We start from the raw sequence: 19,370 nt of genomic DNA on the forward strand, positions 1-19,370 counted from the left end.
AAGGACACTACATAATGATCAAGGGGTCAATCCAAGAAGAAGATATAACAATTATAAATATATATGTACCCAACATAGGAGCACCTCAATACATAAGGCAACTGCTAACAGCTATAAAAGAGGAAATCGACAGTAACACGATAATAGTGGGGGACTTTAACACCTCACTTAAACCAATGGACAGATCATCCAAAGTGAAAATAAATAAGGAAACAGAAGCTTTAAATGACACAATAGACCAGATAGATTTAATTGGTATTTATAGGACATTCCATCCAAAAACAGCAGATTACACTTTCTTCTCAAGTGCACATGGAACATTCTCCAGGATAGATCACATCTTGGGTCACAAATCAAGCCTTAGTAAATTTAAGAAAATTGAAATCATATCAAGCCTCTTTTCTGACCACAACGCAATGAGATTAGAAATGAATTACAGGGAAAACGTAAAAATCACAAACACATGGAAGCTAAACAATACGTTACTAAGTAACCAAGAGATCACTGGAGAAATCAAAGAGGAAATCAAAAAATACCTAGAAACAAATGACAATGAAAACATGACGATCCAAAACCCATGGGATGCAGCAAAAGCAGTTCTAAGAGGGAAGTTTATAGCAATACAAGCCTACCTCAAGAAACAAGAAAGATCTCAAATAAACAATCTAACCTTACACCTAAAGGAACTAGAGAAAGAAGAACAAACAAAACTCAAAGTTAGCAGAAGGAAAGAAATCATAAAGATCAGAGCAGAAATAAATGAAATACAAACGAAGAAAACAGTAGCAAAGATCAATAAAACTAAAAGCTGGTTCTTTGAGAAGATAAACAAAATTGATAAACCATTAGCCAGACTCATCAAGAAAAAGAGGAAGAGGACTCAAATCAATAAAATTAGAAATGAAAAGGGAGAAGTTACAACAGACACCGCAGAAATACAAAGCATCCTAAGAGACTACTACAAGCAACTCTATGCCAATAAAATGGACAACCTGGAAGAAACGGACAAATTCTTAGAAAAGTATAACCTTCCAAGACTGAACCAGGAAGAAATAGAAAATATGAACAGACCAATCACAAGCAATTAAATTGAAACTGTGATTAAAAATCTTCCAACAAACAAAAGTTCAGGACGAGATGGCTTCACAGGTGTATTCTATCAAACATTTAGAGAAGAGCTAACACCCATCCTTCTCAAACTCTTCCAAAAAATTGCGGAGGAAGGAACACTCCCAAACTCATTCTATGAGGCCACCATCACCCTGATACCAAAACCAGACAAAGATACTACAAAAAAAAAAAAATTACAGATCAATATCACTGATGAATATAGATGCAAAAATCCTCAACAAAATACTAGCAAACAGAATCCAACAACACATTAAAAGGATCATACACCATGATCAAGTGGGATTTATCCCAGGGATGCAAGGATTCTTCAATATATGCAAATCAATCAGTGTGATACACCATATTAACAAATTGAAGAATAAAAACCATATGATCATCTCAATAGATGCAGAAAATGCTTTTGACAAAATTCAACACCCATTTATGATAAAAACTCTTCAGAAAGTGGGCATTGAGGCAACCTACCTCAACATAATAAAGGACGTATACAACAAACCCACAGCAAACATCATTCTCAATGGTGAAAAACTGAAAGCATTTCCTGTAAGATCAGGAACAAGACAAGGATGTCCACTCTCACCATCATTATTCAACATAGTTTTGGAATTCCTAGCCACGGCAATCAGAGAAGAAAAAGAAATAAAAGGAATCCAAGTTGGAAAAGAAGTAAAACTGTCACTGTTTGCAGATGACATGATACTATACATAGAGAATCCTAAAGATGCCACCAGAAAACTACTAGAGCTAATCAATGAATTTAGTAAAGTTGCAGGATACAAAATTAATGCACAGAAATCTCTTGCATTCCTATACACTAAAAACAAAAGACCAGAAAGAGAAATTAAGGAAACAATCCCATTCACCATTGCAACAAAAAGAATAAAATACCTAGGAATAAACCTACCTAGGGAGACAAAAGACCTGTATGCAGAAAACTATAAGACACTGATGAAAGAAATTAAAGATGATAACAACAGATGGAGAGATAAACTGTGTTCTTGGATTGGAAGAATCAATATTGTGAAAATGACTATACTACCCAAAGCAATCTACAGATTCAGTGCAATCCCTATCAAATTACCAATGGCATTTTTTATAGAACTAGAACAAAAAAATCTTAAAATTTTTATGGAGACACAAAAGACCCCGAATAGCCAAAGCAGTCTTGAGGGAAGAAAGCGGAGCTGGAGGAATCAGACTCTCTGACTTCAGACTATACTACAACTTACAGTAATCAAGACAATATGGTAGTGGCACAAAAACAGAAATATAGATCAATGGAACAAGATAGAAAGCCCAGAGATAAACCCACGCATATGGTCAACTAATCTATGACAAAGGAGGCAAGGATATGCAGTGGAGAAAAGACAGTCTCTTCCATAAGTGGTGCTGGGAAAACTGGACTGCTGCATGTAAAAGAATGAAATTAGAACACTCCCTAACACCATACACAAAAACAAACTCAAAATGGATTAGAGACCTAAACGTAAGACCAGACACTATAAAACTCTTAGAGGAAAACATAGGAAGAACACTCTTTGACATAAACCACAGCAAGATCTTTTTAGATCCATCTCCTAGAGAAATGGAAATAATAACAAAAATAAACAAATGGGACCTAATGAAGCTTCAAAGCTTTTGCACAGCAAAGGAAACCATAAACAAGATGAAAAGACAACCCTCAGAATGGGAGAAAATATTTACAAATGAATCACTGGACAAAGGGTTAATTTCCAAAATATGTAAACAGCTCATGCAGCTCAATATTAAAACAACAAACAACGCAATCCAAAAATGGGCAGAAGACCTAAATAGACATTTCTCCAAGGAAGACATACAGATGGCCAAGAAGCACATGAAAAGCTGCTCAACATCACTAATCATTAGAGAAATGCACATCAAAACTACAGTGAGGTATCACCTCACACCAGTTAGAACGGGCATCATCAGAAAATCTACAAACAACAAATGCTGGAGGGGGTGTGGAGAAAAGGGACCCCTCTTGCACTGTTGGTGGGAATGTAAATTGATACAGCCACTTTGGAGAACAGTATGGAGGTTCCTTAAAAACTAAAAATAGAGTTACCATACCACCTAGCAATCCCACTACTGGGCATATACCCAGAGAAAACCATAATTCAAAGAGACACATGCACCGCAATGTTCATTGCAGCACTGTTTACAATAGCCAGGTCATGGAAGCAACCTAAATGCCCATTGACAGGCAAATAGATAAAGAAGATGTGGTACATATATACAATGGAATATTACTCGGCCATAAAAAGGAGCGAAATTGGGTCATTTGTTGAGACGTGGATGGATCTAGGGACTGTCATACAGAGTGAAGTAAGTCAGAAAGAGAAAAACAAATATCGTATATTAACGCATATATGTGGAACTTAGAAAAATGGTACAGATGAACCGGTTTTCAGGTCAGAAATAGGCACACAGATGTAGAGAACAAACGTATAGACACCAAGGGGGGAAAGCCGCGGGGGGTGGGGTGGCGGTGTGATGAATTGGGTGATTGGGATTGACATGTATACACTGATGTGTATCAAATTGATGACTAATAAGAACCTGCTTATAAAATAATAAAGTCAAAAATAAGTAAAATAAAATAAAATGGTAAAGCGTTCGCCCATCTGGCAGCACGGGGGCTAAGCCCTGAGCGAGGGAGACATGATGAGGCTGTTTTACTGAAGGAGAACATTTTACTTCTGTGAGCCGCACGTTGAGCTACCTTCCTCGCATTGGCCACTGACTAGGACACCTGTCATTCGGAGATTCTGAACGAGAATTCACTGCCACAGTACTGCTCTTCTGCACGGGAGGCCCAGTGGAGCTCACCTGTCTCCGTTGACTTTCAGGAGGGACACAGGAGGTGAGCTTGCCAGTGAACCCCTAGGTGCAGAGTGCTATTCTGCCCTGGCCTGCAGGTGGGATGCACCTCCTGACAGGTGGGGCCCAGGAGCTCCTTCTTGGGATCCCTGACCTCCTCTCCCCCTGCCATCCGTGGAGGAGGCTCATGGGGAATTAAATAGCCCTGGGGTTGGAATGAGTCAGCTGCCGTGTTGCTGGGTTACACCCACCAACAACAAAACACGGACCCTCACTGGGCGGCACAGCCTGTTGAGAAATCCGGAGCCACAAGAATGCTGTTTCCTGCCCTCCTGCCCCACAGGGAGCCTCCCAGGGCTGTGGGCTCTGCCTGAGTCCCAGACACATACCGTCCACGCTGCGTGGACCCCGTTGAAATATAACACCTGATTACCGTCCGAGCCTGGGGCTGGGAGGAGATGCCCCCTTTCCTGTGTTTTCAGCCCTAAGCCTCCCTCCTGGCCCTTTCAGACGGCTGGGTGAGTCTTCGCCCCCCAGGACTTTTCTAGTTGTCCTTGTCAGCACTCCCCATCCTTCCTCCGAAGACCCCATGGTCCCTCTACCTCAGTCCTCCTCTCTGCTGAAGGCCAGTGGGGGTGACTGTCACTCAGTCATTCAGTGGGTACTTACCAATCACCTTCTAGGTGCCTGGCACTGCTAGGATCCTGGCCCCTTAAAAACAAAACGTGATCCTGATCGTAAGAGATCCACAGCCCGTTAGGGAGACAGAATCTCACCAGGATGATGGCAGCCCCCAGGCTGCTCTCGAGGAGGGGGTGCTGCACGGAGCTCTCCAGGAGGCCACGTGTGGAAGGGGGTGGGGAGGGGTGGACCAGAGCGGGTGCAAGGTCCAGAAACAGACGTGAGCACAGCAAGGTCCTAGAGCGGCTGTCCCGTCGGGCATGAACGGGGAGGACTCAGGCAGGAAGCCTCGTCCTGCCAAGGCGCTAGGTTTCATGGGTTGGAAGACATGGAAGAATTCTATTCACGGGAATACTTGATGGATCTGTAGTTTTGAAAGATCCCCACGGTGGGCCTGGGGGTGATACATTGCAGGAGGCTGGAGGACCAGTTAGAGACAACAGCAGAAACCTGAGTGATGGAGACTAGGGCCTGATCACTTCAGGCTGAGAGGGGAGGGGACGCCTTGTAGGCACCTCCAGGGCTTTTGGCCTAGGAAACAGCAGGTTTACAGGGAGAGCCGCCGGTTTGTGGCTGAAAGGCGGTGAGTATAAATAGAGAAGTGATGGTTTCCAAGCCCATTTGCTTTCCACGCGGCTGTGAGCCCTCTGAGGCTGTAACCGCATGCCCAACACAGGCCAGTCTGCTGGAGGCAGCCTCCCATCCCAGATCCTGACCCGTGATGCTTTCACCAGCACCCCCGCCCCGCTGTCACCCAGCTCTGCACGCTCATCCTGACTCCGTTTCTTCTTATGGTCCCTGGAAGTTGGTGTTTTTCTCCGTGGTCTCCAGGGTGACTTCTGGGAGTCCTGACTTTGTGTATGTAGCTTCATCTTGAGAGTCTGAAAATACTCTTTCCCATCAAAATTGACTAGCTGTGTGTTTATACCTTGGCTTGGGCGGACTCGTTTCAGTTTACCTGTTTAAGGCCTATCACAGCGCCCAGCCTATGGCAGACATTCGGTAAATATTCATTGAAAGAAATGAAGGAAAGTCATGGATGCCATGTCTCCTGTGATGGTGATTACAGAAGACCGGTTGATGCTGGCACCTTCCAGTCTCCCCGGGCTGTGTGTGGCCTCCCCCGAGACACAGCTGGGGGGTTCCAAGGTCACCGGATGGTCACACATCTACCGGGGGCCCCGAGGAAGCAGCCACTCACCTCCCCAGGGTTCTCCTTTCAGATTGTAGCTGTACCATTTGTTCCAGTGACAATTCTTGGACACCAACCAGGTGTCCCGCAGCTCAGCGCATTTCTGATGCTGACTGACCCACAGTTAACACCGACCCCATGGGTCATGAACTCGGTCCCACGAGACTACCCGCCCCTTCAGACGCCAGCTCAGGTCTTGGTTATCCCCAAGTCACCCACGCTTCTGCGCAGCAGACGACACATTCTGGGGGTCCATGACTGGCCCGCCCAGGTTCAATGATTCACTAGAACAGACAGACCTCAAGAAAGCACTAGGCTTATGGTTCATTTTTATAAAGGGTACAACTCAAGACCAGGCAAATGGAAGAGACACGTAAGACAAGGTTTGGGGGGTAGGGAGGGGCTGTTATGTGGAGCTCTAATGCCCTCTCTGGGCACCCCACCCTCCCAGCACCTCCGTGTGTTCACCAACCCGTAGCTCCCCACGCCTTGTGTTCAAGGCTTTTTATTGAGCTGTCATTACTTGGTCGTGACTGATTAAATCTCCAGCCCCCCGCCCAAGGTTGGGAGTAGGGCTGAAAGTTCCCCCTCCTCTACTCAGCTGGGCAACCAGCTCCGGTCCTGCAGCCACTTCTGACACGGCCCCACCCCCCATCAGAAACTCAGGTGTGGTCTCCTGGGGGCTCTTAATGAATAACAAAGACGCGCCGACCACTGGGGAAACTCCGTGGGCTTCAGGAGTTCTGCACCAAGAACCAGGGACAAAGACATATTTTGTGTGATATCACCGTGGTGAGACACACTTTCTCAGACCCAGGAGTGGGTGGTCCTTCTAATCTCAGGTCATTTAAGAGGAGCGGGACTTGCCTGGCCTCCAGACTCCTGGCATGAGAACCTGTTCTACAGGACGGGCTGCACCTGGCCCTGCCTCCGCCCCTCCTCCAGTGTGCTGCAGTTTGGGGTTCTTTCTTTGTCTGTAAAGATTGAAGGAACAATTTCTGGAATGTGGGTGCCTGTTTGCTCGTTGTGACAGGAGCAAAGGGGGCAGAGCCAGAGGGCCCTGCGTTGGCCCCTGTCTCTGCCCTGAGTCACTGTGTCACCTTGGCAAGTCATTTGTTTAACGAGACCCGTTTCGAAACCTGGGGGAGATCTGAGGACGCGCTTCTCTTCTCTCTGCATTTCGGGGCCCAGCGTTGTTGTCTCTGAGAGAACTAACCCTTCTCGGAGGTTTACTGTGGTCCTCGGGATGGATAGGTGGTATTGCATTGCAAGTGACTTTGTTCCCACCGTAACCCTGGCAGAAACTTTTCTGCTCGTCTTCGTCCAGTGAGGGGGCTGATGAGAGGGGAGTTAAGAACGCAGGGGAGGTGTCGCTGCAGCTTCCTTGGTTGCCAGATGGGCCCCTACCCCAGGGAGAGATGAGCAGACACAGCCCGTCTTATCTGCTCCACCTTTGGGCAGAGAGGAGCCCCACCCTTCAATTTGTGGTTTGATAAAGACTGCCCGGAAGACAGAAGAAATAGGGTGACTTGCCAAACAGAACCTAGACAAGCCCTCTTCTGAAATATTTCAACTGTAAAATTCACCGCCACCAAAAAACTGAAAACTTATTTTTAATAGCTGAGAGGCCCGGGGCTTGTCTGTTAGAAAACAAGAAAGAGGGTAGCTTCAGGAGGGCCATTTCGCCCGGTGCATCTTTGGTGAGAATGATAACGCAAGTACAGATTCCAGCTGACACGGCTCAGGAGGCCTCTTTTCTCCTGGGACCACCGTCTTGAAGGTGGCAGTGGGACCCTTTCCCAGGAAGTGCCTGAAAAGTCCTCCTCTCATATGATTTGGGATCTGGAGAGAATTTAAATGCCAGGTAGAAGTTGCCCAGTAACTTTTTTTAAAATATACATTTATTTTATTTCTGGCTGCACTGGGTCTTTGTTGCTGCGTGCGGGCTTTCTCTAGTTGCGGCGGGCGGGGGCTCCTCTTTGTTGCGGTGCGCGAGCTTCTCATTGTGGTGGCTTCTATTGTTGTGGAGCACGGGCTCTAGGCACGTGGGCTCAATAGTTGTGGTGCATGGCTTAGTCGCTCCGCGGCATATGAGATCTTCCTGGACCAGGGCTCGAACCCACGTGCCCTGCATTGGCAGGAGGATTCTTAAACACTGCGCCACCAGGGAAGCCCTTCCCGGTAACTTTATGCACCAGTTGAAACCATCGATGAGGCCTGTAGAAGAACTGCCCTCCCAGTTTTGATTTTCCCTGCCCTCTGCCCTTTCCCTGTAGCATCCCCCTAGCCCAGCCCTGCATTCTCTTGCCTGCAGCACTGGAGGAGCTGGCGAACTCTCCCCTGCCTCCCCGTCTAGTCCCTTTTGTGCCCCTGTTTCCCTAGGATGTGGAGCTGATCCTGTCGCTGGCCCTCCGTGACCACTAGGTGCCCACCTGCCCATCCACGATCCCTGCTGGACCCTCTCAGCCCCATCACTGACTTTCTCTGTACTCAGACCCCACGTCCTTCATTGTCAACCCTCCATTGTACCCAAGGCAGTGCTGGCTGGGTGCAGAGTTGACTTTCCATGGCACCGGGGATGGGGGAATGAGGGCACTCCCCACCTGGGGGGCCTTTGTCAGGCTGCTGTATCACAGGCCCTGGTCCATGTTCTCACTGCCGCTCGTGGCCACACTTCAGTGACCTCCTCCAAGGCACCTGCCTGGGTTCTGTTGATTAAATGCCTGGCTCTCCACCCCGCTACTCCTGAGCACTTTGCTGTCCACACAGATATGACAATGTTGTTCCTTCGCGTGTCCGTGGGTGTGTGTGTCTTCGCTCTCAAGTGTAGATTCCAAAAGGCAGGGACTAGGGTTTTCTCTACACCTGAAAGAAAGGCTGGCATACAACAGCACTCACTAAATATTGGTTGAATACATCAGTAAACTTCTGGAGAACAGGCACTGTGTCTTTTTAAATGTTTGGATCCACCGCAGTATATTCACATGAAAAGTACATCAGTAAATGTCTTTTTAGATTATTCATCTAAATGTGCCCTTGGAGTTGTGAACATGCTCACTGCCAAACTTCCAGATCATGTCACATATTTTCTCTGATTTATAAAAGGCGATATATGGAAATCCTTAGAAAAGCATGTATGCATGCATGCGCACATACACAAATTTTTAAAAATATTGAGTCATTATTAAGGGAAAAAATTTTGGAATCGATCCTAACTCCGAAAGCTGGCCTTACTCCTAAAGCCTTTTCCTACTGTTCTGGAGTTCTTTCCTTCGGTGGGACCGGGGACAGTAGTTTATCTCCATGGATGCCAGAGAGCAGGTTTTAAACTTGAAAAAGCCTCACCCATCTTAGGTTTCCAGTACTTGCTGAGCAACCGAGTTATTATTCTGCAGGACCACAAGGGAGCTGTTTGCACGTGAGCTTTTTCTTTGCGCTGTCGGGTTATTTATCCTGTACAAACGAGCATTCATCTCTGTCTGGGTTTGCCCTCTTTTCCAGGGAGGTGCCCTTGAAGGATGCTAAGGAGTACGCAGAGTCCATTGGTGCTGTTGTGGTTGAGACCAGTGCAAAGAATGCAATTAATATCGAAGAGCTCTTTCAAGGAATCAGTGAGTACCTGATTTGTGTTTTCCACATAGCTTGCATTTTTATGCTCTGGGAGTCAGAGGATAAAAACCAGGGAACTCCAGAGGAGAGCATTTCCTCTGTGTGAATTTGGTCCGATGCCACAGATACTAAACCCTGCAGTTCTGCCCTGGTTACCGCAGACCCACACAGTGCATCCTCCTTCTCCATCTCCACGAGTCTGTGGTTTCACCTGCCGAGTCTGGGTTTCGTGAATCAAAATGAAATAATCCTGTTGAAAAATAAAATGTATTTTAATCAAAGAATTATGTATTTTATAGCATTTTATGTTAGTATGTCCAGGGGAGGAGAAAGAAAATAGAGAGTGATAAAGGTATAGAAAACCAAAATCACTCATGAAACTGAATGACTCTGGGCAAACGAAATAAGAGAAGCTTTTAGTCATTTCTTTTGCCTGGTGATTGTCGGCAAGAAGTGGTGTCTCTATCCCATGTGACCTGAAGTTGGGAAGTGGGTGTGGAAAACTTTTCCTCATTTCTGATGAGTTGTTTTTTTTTTAATTGAAGTATAGTTGATTTACAATGTCGTGTTAGATTCAGGTATACAGCAAAGTCATTCAGTTATACGTGTGTGTGTGTATATATATATACTTCTTTTCAGATTCTTTTCTCTTACAGGTTATTACAAGATATTAAGCACAGTTCCCTGTGCTATACAGTAGGTCCTTATTGGTTATCTATTTTATAGATAGTAGTGTGTATATGTCAATCCCAAACTCCTAATTTATCCCTCCCCTTTCCCCTTTGGTGACCATAAGTTTGTTTTCTATGTCTGTGAGCTGTTTCTGTTTTGTAAATAAATTCATTTGTATTTTTTTTTTTTACACTCCACGTGTAAGAAGTGATATCATATGGTATTTGTCGTTCTCTGCCTGGCTTACTTCACTCAGCGTGATCATCTCTGGGTCCATCTGATCAGTCACTGATGGAAGCTGGTGGCTCTTGTCTTTGTCCCCAGTCCTGGGTCATGTTTGCTTCCCTATCTTTATGTTGGTCTCACGAATAACCTTTATCTGTGGCTGTTCCCCAGCCGACGGCCAGCTTGAACCTTCACAGCTTCCTTGGTAACAGCTTTTCCATCCTGGATCCCCCCAGAGAGCGACCTGCCGGTGGCTGTCTCGAGAAACTGTGTCCTGAGATGCCCTCGGAGCGTGTGCCTAGCCAGGTGCAGGGAGCCAAAGTCCTGGGGTGCCCGTCTCAGGAAAGCCGAACCCCAGAACAGTTGGCTGGGCTGCAGGCAATTCCAGAAGGGAATTCCAGAAGGGAAACTGATGTTTTGGTCTCCGTGCGGCCTGCAGTCCCTGTTGGCGAACCTCTCAGAGGCAGAGGGGCTGTGCTTCCCAGGACAGATTTGATTTCCTTTCCGCTGGTTTTGGTTTGTTACTTCAGACTCTGAGAACCCACAGCAGGGAATATTCTGCTTGTTTCTCTTGGCTTGAAGGAGACTTCACCGCACATGAGGAGCTCTGACCTGGGTTACTTACAGGGCCCAGGAACACGCGAAAGAAGCAGTGGAGCTCTCTGCAGCCCTGGTCCCACTTGTTCGCCGGGGTCCACATCCACTTCCTTTCCTTCCTCCTTCAGAAGGATTTGTATTCCTGCTGCGGTTTCACCCTCAAAACAATAGTGTTGTTCTCTGAGCTCTCGGGTCTCGGAGGTCGGACTCCCGCGCGCCAGGGCTGTAGTTTTACGTTGGAAACCCCACATCCTCAGACTCCTGGTCCTGCCCGAAATTGGGCCGTGGGTGCAGGGCTGCGCCGTGTGAGTCTGGGTGATGTCTAAGAGGGTTTGGATTGAGCTCATTCCGCTAACCTCATATTTCTTCAAACTCTGTCTTTTCTGGGGACGTTCAGCTTTCCTGGTACGTCAGTCTAGTTGTACAGCTGGTAAACATTTTGTTTTTATGAATATGTATTAGTGGTTTTAATTAATGCAGCAGGAGAGCTACTGACAACTGTGACATTCACAGCCGTCCCTGTGCAGCTCCTGGTATTTTCCAGAGCCCTCTCCCCCACATCCACGCAGCTCTGTGTACCTGAAATTCACCTTGGGATTTCTGCACGAGCTTGGGGACCTTCCGAGGTTTCTTCAAAGTCATGCTTTTGATATAAAATGACATGAGGACTTCAAGGAAGAAAACAAGCCTAAGCCCAAGCACTAGTCTCTCAACTCAAAAGCTAATCCCTTTGCTCTGTTCGGCCAGTATAAATCCCTTCATGCATATGAGGTCTTTATGGATCAAAGTGATGGAGACTTTGCATAAGGAATTCCTGAGAGCCTGGTGGTCTGCTTCATTTAATAAAAAAAAAAAAAAAAGTTTTGCTTATAGCACTGGGTAATCATGGCTTCAAATCATTAATTCATAGAGAAGCCATTGAATTCTTGTATCTCCTCATCTTCCACATCAAATAAACAGTTGTTTGTTTCTGTTTCATTAGACTTGGGTTAGAGTTACCGTAGCAAAGAAGCCTGTGGATACCCAGACAGTGCCGAGATGTCCGTCCATATTTATAATGTGGACCCTGGTGCCTCCCTGGCCTCTGTTCCTTCAGGTACATGTCTCCAGAGTGAGGTGTTGTCACCCACTTACAGGTTAACTTAAAACACAGTACTGAGCGCACCTAGATACATTACAGCAGACACCTCGTTCATTTTCCTGCCCCCTGTTCCAACTTGTATTACATACGCTCCTCCCTGAACTCAAAATAGGTCAAGATACTGCTGACACCTGTGCCCCCCAGAACAGGGTTGCAGAGACAACATGCCCGGGAGAGAGCAGTCACAGAAAACCATGCAGGAGGAGTGAGAAGAAAAGCCGTTAAAGAGGTATGTTTAAGCAAAATTGATCCGTACGGACTCAGAGCAAGAGACCAGCGTTTCCCTTTTACATTCCCAGAAGGCCCGTAAGCCAGAAATGAGACAACTGTGTTTTGGGAACATAAGTTAATATATTTCGTAACTGGAAATTGTTAGCAAAATACTGTTTTCAGACTGAAGCTGCCCTGTAAAGTGTTTGTGCTGCCCTTTGGGGTGGTCTATGCACACTCCGTTCTCTGGTTGGCATCCTTCCGGTGCCCTTTTCCACCGCTCACTTTTGGACCCGCTTTACCCAACGGTGTGTGGCTAATGTTCTTTCGTGCATCTCCATTCGGGGTTGTTCTTTTTTTTCAGCCGCACCACGTGGCATGTGGGATCTTAATTCCCCAACCAGGGATCAGGCCCAAACCCCCTGCATTGTAAATGCAGAGTCTTAACCACTGGACTGCCAGGGAAGTCCCATGGGGTTGTTCTTATTTTTTTTCCTGGGTTTTTAGACCTTTAGTTTGAACACTAACGTTTTCCTTTTTGAGTTAAAACATAGGAAGGATTCTTAGCCAAGAAAATTATTGTCCATTGGGTTTTTAAGTCGGTGTGTGGAAACACAGAGAATACTCGATTGCTGTCCCAAACCTGTATGGTCTTCCCTATGAAACTACTCTGCCCATCTCAGTCACCTTGAGAGGCAGGTGAGGAGCCCTGACAGCAGTAAAGGCTTCATCCTTGCTCCCTCCTTCGTACATTCGCTCTCTCCTGCCCCACCCTGCATGAGGTGCCCCTCCCTTCCTCCCCACAGATGTTAATTCCCTGGAATCTCCTTCCTTCGTGAAGTCTCATGCATGGCTCTCCCCTTTGACTTGAGGTTACTATGGTCTCTGCTCCATCACTCTGACACTTGGACATATGCTTTCTCTGAGTGATTCTCCAAGGGTTCCAGGTATGCGTTTCTTCTTCTGGTGAGCTGTAAGTCCTCTGGGAGCTGATCTCATTCTGGCACATTCCCCATAAAGATGAGGCTAGGAAATAAGAGCGTGTCCGATTGAGGTTTTTGAATCTGGACCTTCCAGCTCATCTCATGCTGTTCCAGGAGATAATATTTCAGTGGATTCACTAGATCAAGTGAAATGTGTCACTTTTCTATGGGTACTTAAGTTGGCTAGCACCAGGCCATGCTGGACACCAGGGACAGCCTGGGGAACAAAACAGACTGACGGTCGAGTGGGGAGACAGGCTGTGGGTACAGTCAAGTGGGTGCGTAATTACACATCGTAGTCAAGGCTGAGAAGCAAAAGTACAAGGACCGTGGGGACAGTTACAGGTGGGGACTTTAGATTGGCTGGGGAAGATCTCCCCAGGGAGATGGTTTTAGGCTAGACCCAAAAAATGAGAAGAAGGCAGAGAGCTCACGAACAGCAGTCAGGCCAAGTGGACACGGTGTGTGAGTTCCTGAGGCAGGAAGTGGTGGAGCCTTTAAGGAAGACAAAGGAGGTGGGTGGGCTGCAGGGTGGGAGCTCAGGAACCACATTGGGTGGGGAGGGGAAGGGGGTGTTAGAGACTGAGCCAGATGCTTGCAGGCCTTATAGTGGGAAGATACACCCTGGAGAATGTGTCTGGAGGAGGAAGATGCTGTTGTGGTCCTCTAGGAGAGAGGCCTTGATGAGGAGGAAAAACGTGGATGTGAATTTCAGAAGTCTTTTGGGAGTAGAACCAGGAACACTGGGTAGTGGTCCGAATGGGGAACAAGGAACAGCATGGTCCTGAGATGCACCCCAGGCTCCCTCCCCTGGAAGGAGGAAAGTGAGCACAGGAGCAAGTCCTCTGAGGCTGGATTTGCTAAGAGCCTGGCAGACTGGATTCTGGAGCGTGGGGAACACAAGGTTTGCTTTGTGGATTTCAACTCAAATCCCCTACCCTTTAAAAAGAATCTCTCCCTGAGGGCAAAAAGACGGGCTGCAGGCTCAACAGAAACATGTCTGGATTGGGGCAGGACCTAGGCTGGACAGCTGTGCTTCTGCTCAGCTAACTTGAATACTGACTAGAGAACACAGGGTTTGTCCTGAACATCACATCTGGAGATGAAACTGAGCTTTTGTTTGTTGTTAGTTTGAGAACAAGGTGAGAACTATTTGTTTTTTTTTTAAAGTGAATGTAATTAGAGGTACAAGTGTATGAGTTTGGAAAAATTAGAATAGGGTGTTAACATGAAAGACAGGAAGTTAAGGCTTACGGGCAGTGATCGTGTCTTGTCTGCAATCATGTTGCACAGAGTGTTAGCTGTTTTACGTCCACTGGATTTTGAAATTCTCTAGGTGGACGCTTTTGGTTTGGAGCAGGTTAAAGAAAGTTTAAAACAAAACAAAACATATGCACATCTTATAATAGTACAGCAGACTGTCAAATGAAGGTAAGTTTAGCCTTTGTGGGACAAGGAAAGGACAAAGACAAAGCCTGTCCACTTTCTTAACCCCTCAAAAGTTCATTTACCAAATGCAATGATAGGAGACCTCTGCAAAAGAATGTAGTTTCAGAATGTGGGTAAGTTGGGTCTCAAAAGCCCTAAACATGCATATCTTTTATCCCAGTGATTCTAAAGAAGAAATTGACCAGGCGTGCAAAATGTAGTAATGATGTTTCACATAGAGCAAATTGTCATTCTGCGCCATTGTTCCAATTGCTCACATATATACTAGCTCATTAATGCACCGTTTGTCTTGTGAAATAGGCACTGTTATCATCCCTATTTTACATCTGAGGAAGCTGAGGTGTGGAGAGGTTTGTGATTTGCTCCAGGTCGCAGAGGGTCAGGATTAGAAGCCAGGCAGCAGGGCTCCAGAACCCAGGCTCTCAACTGCGAGTCTGTATCACTTCTCATTGCAGATGGCAGCTTATGGTAACATTATTCATGATGGTGAAAAACAGGAAATGACTTAACTGTGCAACACTTGGGAAATAATTTTTTAAAAATCATGGGACACCGGTATAAACTAGTGATTAAAAATGAGTTTGTAAATCTGTCTTTAGTGACATAAAAAGATAAATTGTTGAGTGTGAAACCAAAGTTATAGAGCAGTTTGTATAATATCCTGATTTTATAAAATATGAACCATATAATATATAATAGTAAATATATTCTTCTGGGCAAATATTGGGAAGATACACACACATTAAAACGTCAACAGTGGTTGTTGCATGGCGGTGAGATTGCAGGGAACTTAACAAAAGACTTTATTACAGGAAAATTTAAACATATACACCAGTAAACTGAATTACATAATGAACCGTCATGTACGGTCGTCACCTGCTGTCCTTGGAGGATTGCTTAGGACCCCAGCGAGGATCCTCAAGTCCCTTATATAAAAGGGTGTAGTATTTGTATATAACCAAGCACATCCTGCCATATACTTTCAATAATCTCTAGATTACAAATAATACCTAAGACAATGTCAGTGCTATGCAAATAGTTGTAAATACAATGTAAATGCTATTCAAATAGTTGCCAATGTGGCAAATTCAACTTTTACTTTTCGGAACTTTCTGGAATTTTTTTTTTCTCGAATATTTTCAGTCTGCGGTGAGTTGAATCTGCGGATACAGAACCTGCAGACATAGAGGGCAGACTGTACTCATAACCAAGCTGGTTTCATCCCTACCCCCCACTCCCCCCGACCCCCCGCCTGTATTATTTCGAAGGGAATTCCAGACATCATTTCATCTGTAAATATTCTCAGCATGTAACTTTTTTTTTTACATAGAACAATGACATGCTCACATTAATACTCATAATGCTATAATCATATTAATATCATCAAACATCCAGTGTTCAGATTTTCAGTGGTTCATAATGATCATAAATGGTCTCTTTGTTTGCATGTTATAGTTTGTTTGGATCAGGTTGCAAATAAGCTCCACACACAGTGGATAAAATTGATAAAATTAGCTGGTGTGTCTTTTAAGCCCCTCCTTAGCAGTAGGTTCCCTCCTTGCAATTTCTTTATGCGAGCAGTTAGGTCAGTTGTCCTGATCCGAGTTGAAAACACAATGGAGTTTGCTGAGTTCCATTTTAGTACCAAGTGGTATTCCGTAACATGAGTAAAAATTTGTTAGTCCATTCACCTAAACATTTGGGTTGTTTTCAGGTTTTGGCAATTAATTACAGGCAAGGCTGTGATGAGCTTTCGTGTACAAGTCTGTGTGGGTAAATACCTAGAAGTGGCGCAACTGGCTTATCTCACAGCTAATGGTTCACACTCTAAGGGTCCCCCAGACTGTGTTCCAAAGCAGTTTTAACATTTTACATTCCCACCACCAATACAGGAGAGCTCCAGTAGCTCCAGCTCCTTGCCAGCACGTGGAATGATCAGTTGATAAAATTTCAGTCATTCGAATGGGAATATAGCGGTCTCTCCTTGTGGTTTTGACGTCCATCTTCCTAACGACAGATTATGTTGAGTGCCTTTTCGTGTTCTTATTCGCAATCCTTGTGTCTTCTTTGGGGAAGTGTCTGTTCAACTTTTGCCCGTTTTGTATTGAGTTGTTTTCTTATTATTGGGTTCTAAAGATTATTTACATAGTTTGGATACATGTTCTTTATCAGATAATTGTCTTTCAAATATTTTCTCCCAGGCTGTGGCTTGCGTTTTCACTTTCTTGACAACGTCTTTGGAAGAGCAGAAGTTTTTCATTTTGATGAAGCCTAGCTTATTAGATTTGTTCTTTGTGGCCTGTGTTTTTTCTTTTTGCGTCTTATAATTTTTAAATGTTAAACTAAAAGATTAAAAGGGATCTATCCACACAATGGAATATTTTCCAGCCATAAGAGGAAATGAGCTATCAGGCCATGAAAAGACACGGGAGAATGTTAAATGCATATTTACTAAGTGAAGGAAGCCAGTCTGAAAAGGCTACATATTATATGATTCCAACTATATGACGCTCTGGAAAAGGCACAACTATGGGGACAGTAAAACGATCCGTGGTTGCCAGGGGCTGGCAGTGAAACTATTCTGTGTGATACTGTGATGGTGGCTACATGTCATTATACATTTCTCAAAACCCATTGAATGTACAGCGCTAAGAGTGAGCCCTCGCGGAAACCATGGACTTCACTTAACGATCAGTAATGGCTCATCACTTGTAATAAATGTTCCACACTCCTGCCAGACGTTAAAATAGAGGAAATCGGGAGTTAGGAGGAGGAGTGTATGGGAACTCTCTGAACTTTATGCTCAACTTCTTCTGTAAACCTAAAGCTACCTCCCTTCCCCAAAATATAGTCTATTAATTAAAAAAATAAATAGAAGGAAACGATGCCTTTGAAAGGTAAGGAAGCCTGATGATCTTAGAGTAACTTAAGCCCCTCCGTGCTGAAGACGTTTGGCATTTTGGACTAACGGCCAGTGGTGATCTGCCCCCTCCCTTCCTCCTCTGCTGGGGCATCACTGTTCCCGCGGCTCCTAGACTTGAACTTCAGTTTTCCTCCCCCGTCTCTTTACCCTCCCACATCCAATCAATTGTCACGTCTGCCAGGTGTCTTCCTACAGTTCTCATTCCAGCCCTGTTTTCTGCTTCTCTCCACTGCACCCAAATTAAGGCTCTCGTTATCCCTGACCTAGATTTTCTGCCAGCCTCCGGCTGAATCCGCTTCCTGAATCCTAAGCCATGCTGGTCCTGCACAGAATGTTAGCACCTTCCGAGGTCTAGACTCTAATGTTCCAGGTCATCTCATAATCCCAATATTGTCTTCTTTACGACGGCAAAAGGACGGTTAAGAGGATGACCTCGAGTGTCATGCATGTGTCGCCTGCCCCACTCTGTATTTCTACGGCAGGGTCCCGTGATTGTGAGCACCGCAGTGGGCCATAGAGACCCCTCTCTAAATGGAGAGGCGTGGAGGTCATGATCCAGGGCAAAGACTGCCAAGTCCTAGTAAACTTGGTCTCTGGGTGATTCAGAAAATCAGGATCAAGAAATGGAAGTGACAGGGCAAGTACCAGCACCTCTAACACCAAGGAAACAAAGCTGAGCCTCATAAATCCTGGGACTGGGATAAGAGAGAAGAATGCAAACAGCGACTTGTCAGCGAGGACTCCAGGCCTGTGCAGAAAGCGGCCAGTCGCCACACAGGGCGAGAAGACAGCTGCAGCTGAGGCTGTTGTGTGTAAAAGCGTTACAGCCCCAGTCCAGAGCCGTGATACAGCTGATAGGCTTGGAGTTTGTTTTCTCACATACTGAATTCTTGAGGAATCATTTATTAAAGCCTGCTTTTTCTCTGGGCTATCAACTTTCAGGAAAATGGAACTCCAAAAAAAAAAAAAGTCTTTTAACTTTTCCCAAGCAGAATCTTACACAATCCAAACCTTATTAAAATAAACACCCTGCCATAGGATTTATACTCCAGAACGAGCTCTTTGGAGGTTGTGTACTCAGAGGACGTTTTATAAGAGCAGAAACATGCAGTGATGTTTCTTTCAGACGTTTGCGTGTATATTTTTGTCCAATTCTGTGTCCATGTAATTAATACTGATTCAACAGTGTTCCAAGGTGATCACCTTGGTACCAAACGCTATGGCATTTTCCAGAACTATGCTATTGTGTAAGTGCATTGAAGCTTTGAGTAAGTTCCAAATAACTCAGACCACAAGATCCGAGTTCTTGGTGTGTTTTCACAGCGCTGGTGGCTTCCTGCACTTTTTAAGGTGCTTGCGTCGTTGTTAGGGCCCGGCTTTCCTTTCTCTGCCTGAAAATGGAAGCACTTCCTTTCTTCTTACTGTTTGAAGCTGGCACGTGCGGGCCCCTCCCCGGCTGAGTGTTTAGGAGAAGAGCAGGATGGGCCCCATCCTAGTAACTGAACCCTAAGCATCCACTGTGCGGAGGGGGAGGCAGGGGTTGATACGTAGCTGTATCCAGAGCCTGGGATGCTGGGGACCCGCCCATTGTCCTGGGCTCCTGGCACATTAGCCACAGCGTCTGTGATGCGTGGTGGTTGTCAGGCTACTTCCCGTGTTCTTTTTGTAGGTGAGGAAAGGCCGTCTTGGAGAGAGCAGATAGCATGTCTGAATTCA

The 19,370-nt window shown here is 45.5% G+C and overlaps 1 protein-coding gene across 1 annotated transcript in view; it reads left to right on the forward strand.

Moving 5' to 3' along the window:
- The window catches only part of RAB31 (RAB31, member RAS oncogene family), a 69,744-nt gene that overhangs the window by 46,417 nt on the left and 3,957 nt on the right, over window positions 1-19,370 (forward strand). Inside the window, exon 6 of the mRNA XM_065889475.1 lies at window positions 9,347-9,456. Within this exon, the coding sequence (XP_065745547.1) occupies window positions 9,347-9,456 (110 nt within the window). The remainder of the gene's footprint in view (window positions 1-9,346; window positions 9,457-19,370) is intronic.

This window comes from Phocoena phocoena, chromosome 13 (genome assembly GCF_963924675.1).
Source record: "Phocoena phocoena chromosome 13, mPhoPho1.1, whole genome shotgun sequence".
Lineage (NCBI taxonomy): Eukaryota > Metazoa > Chordata > Mammalia > Artiodactyla > Phocoenidae > Phocoena > Phocoena phocoena.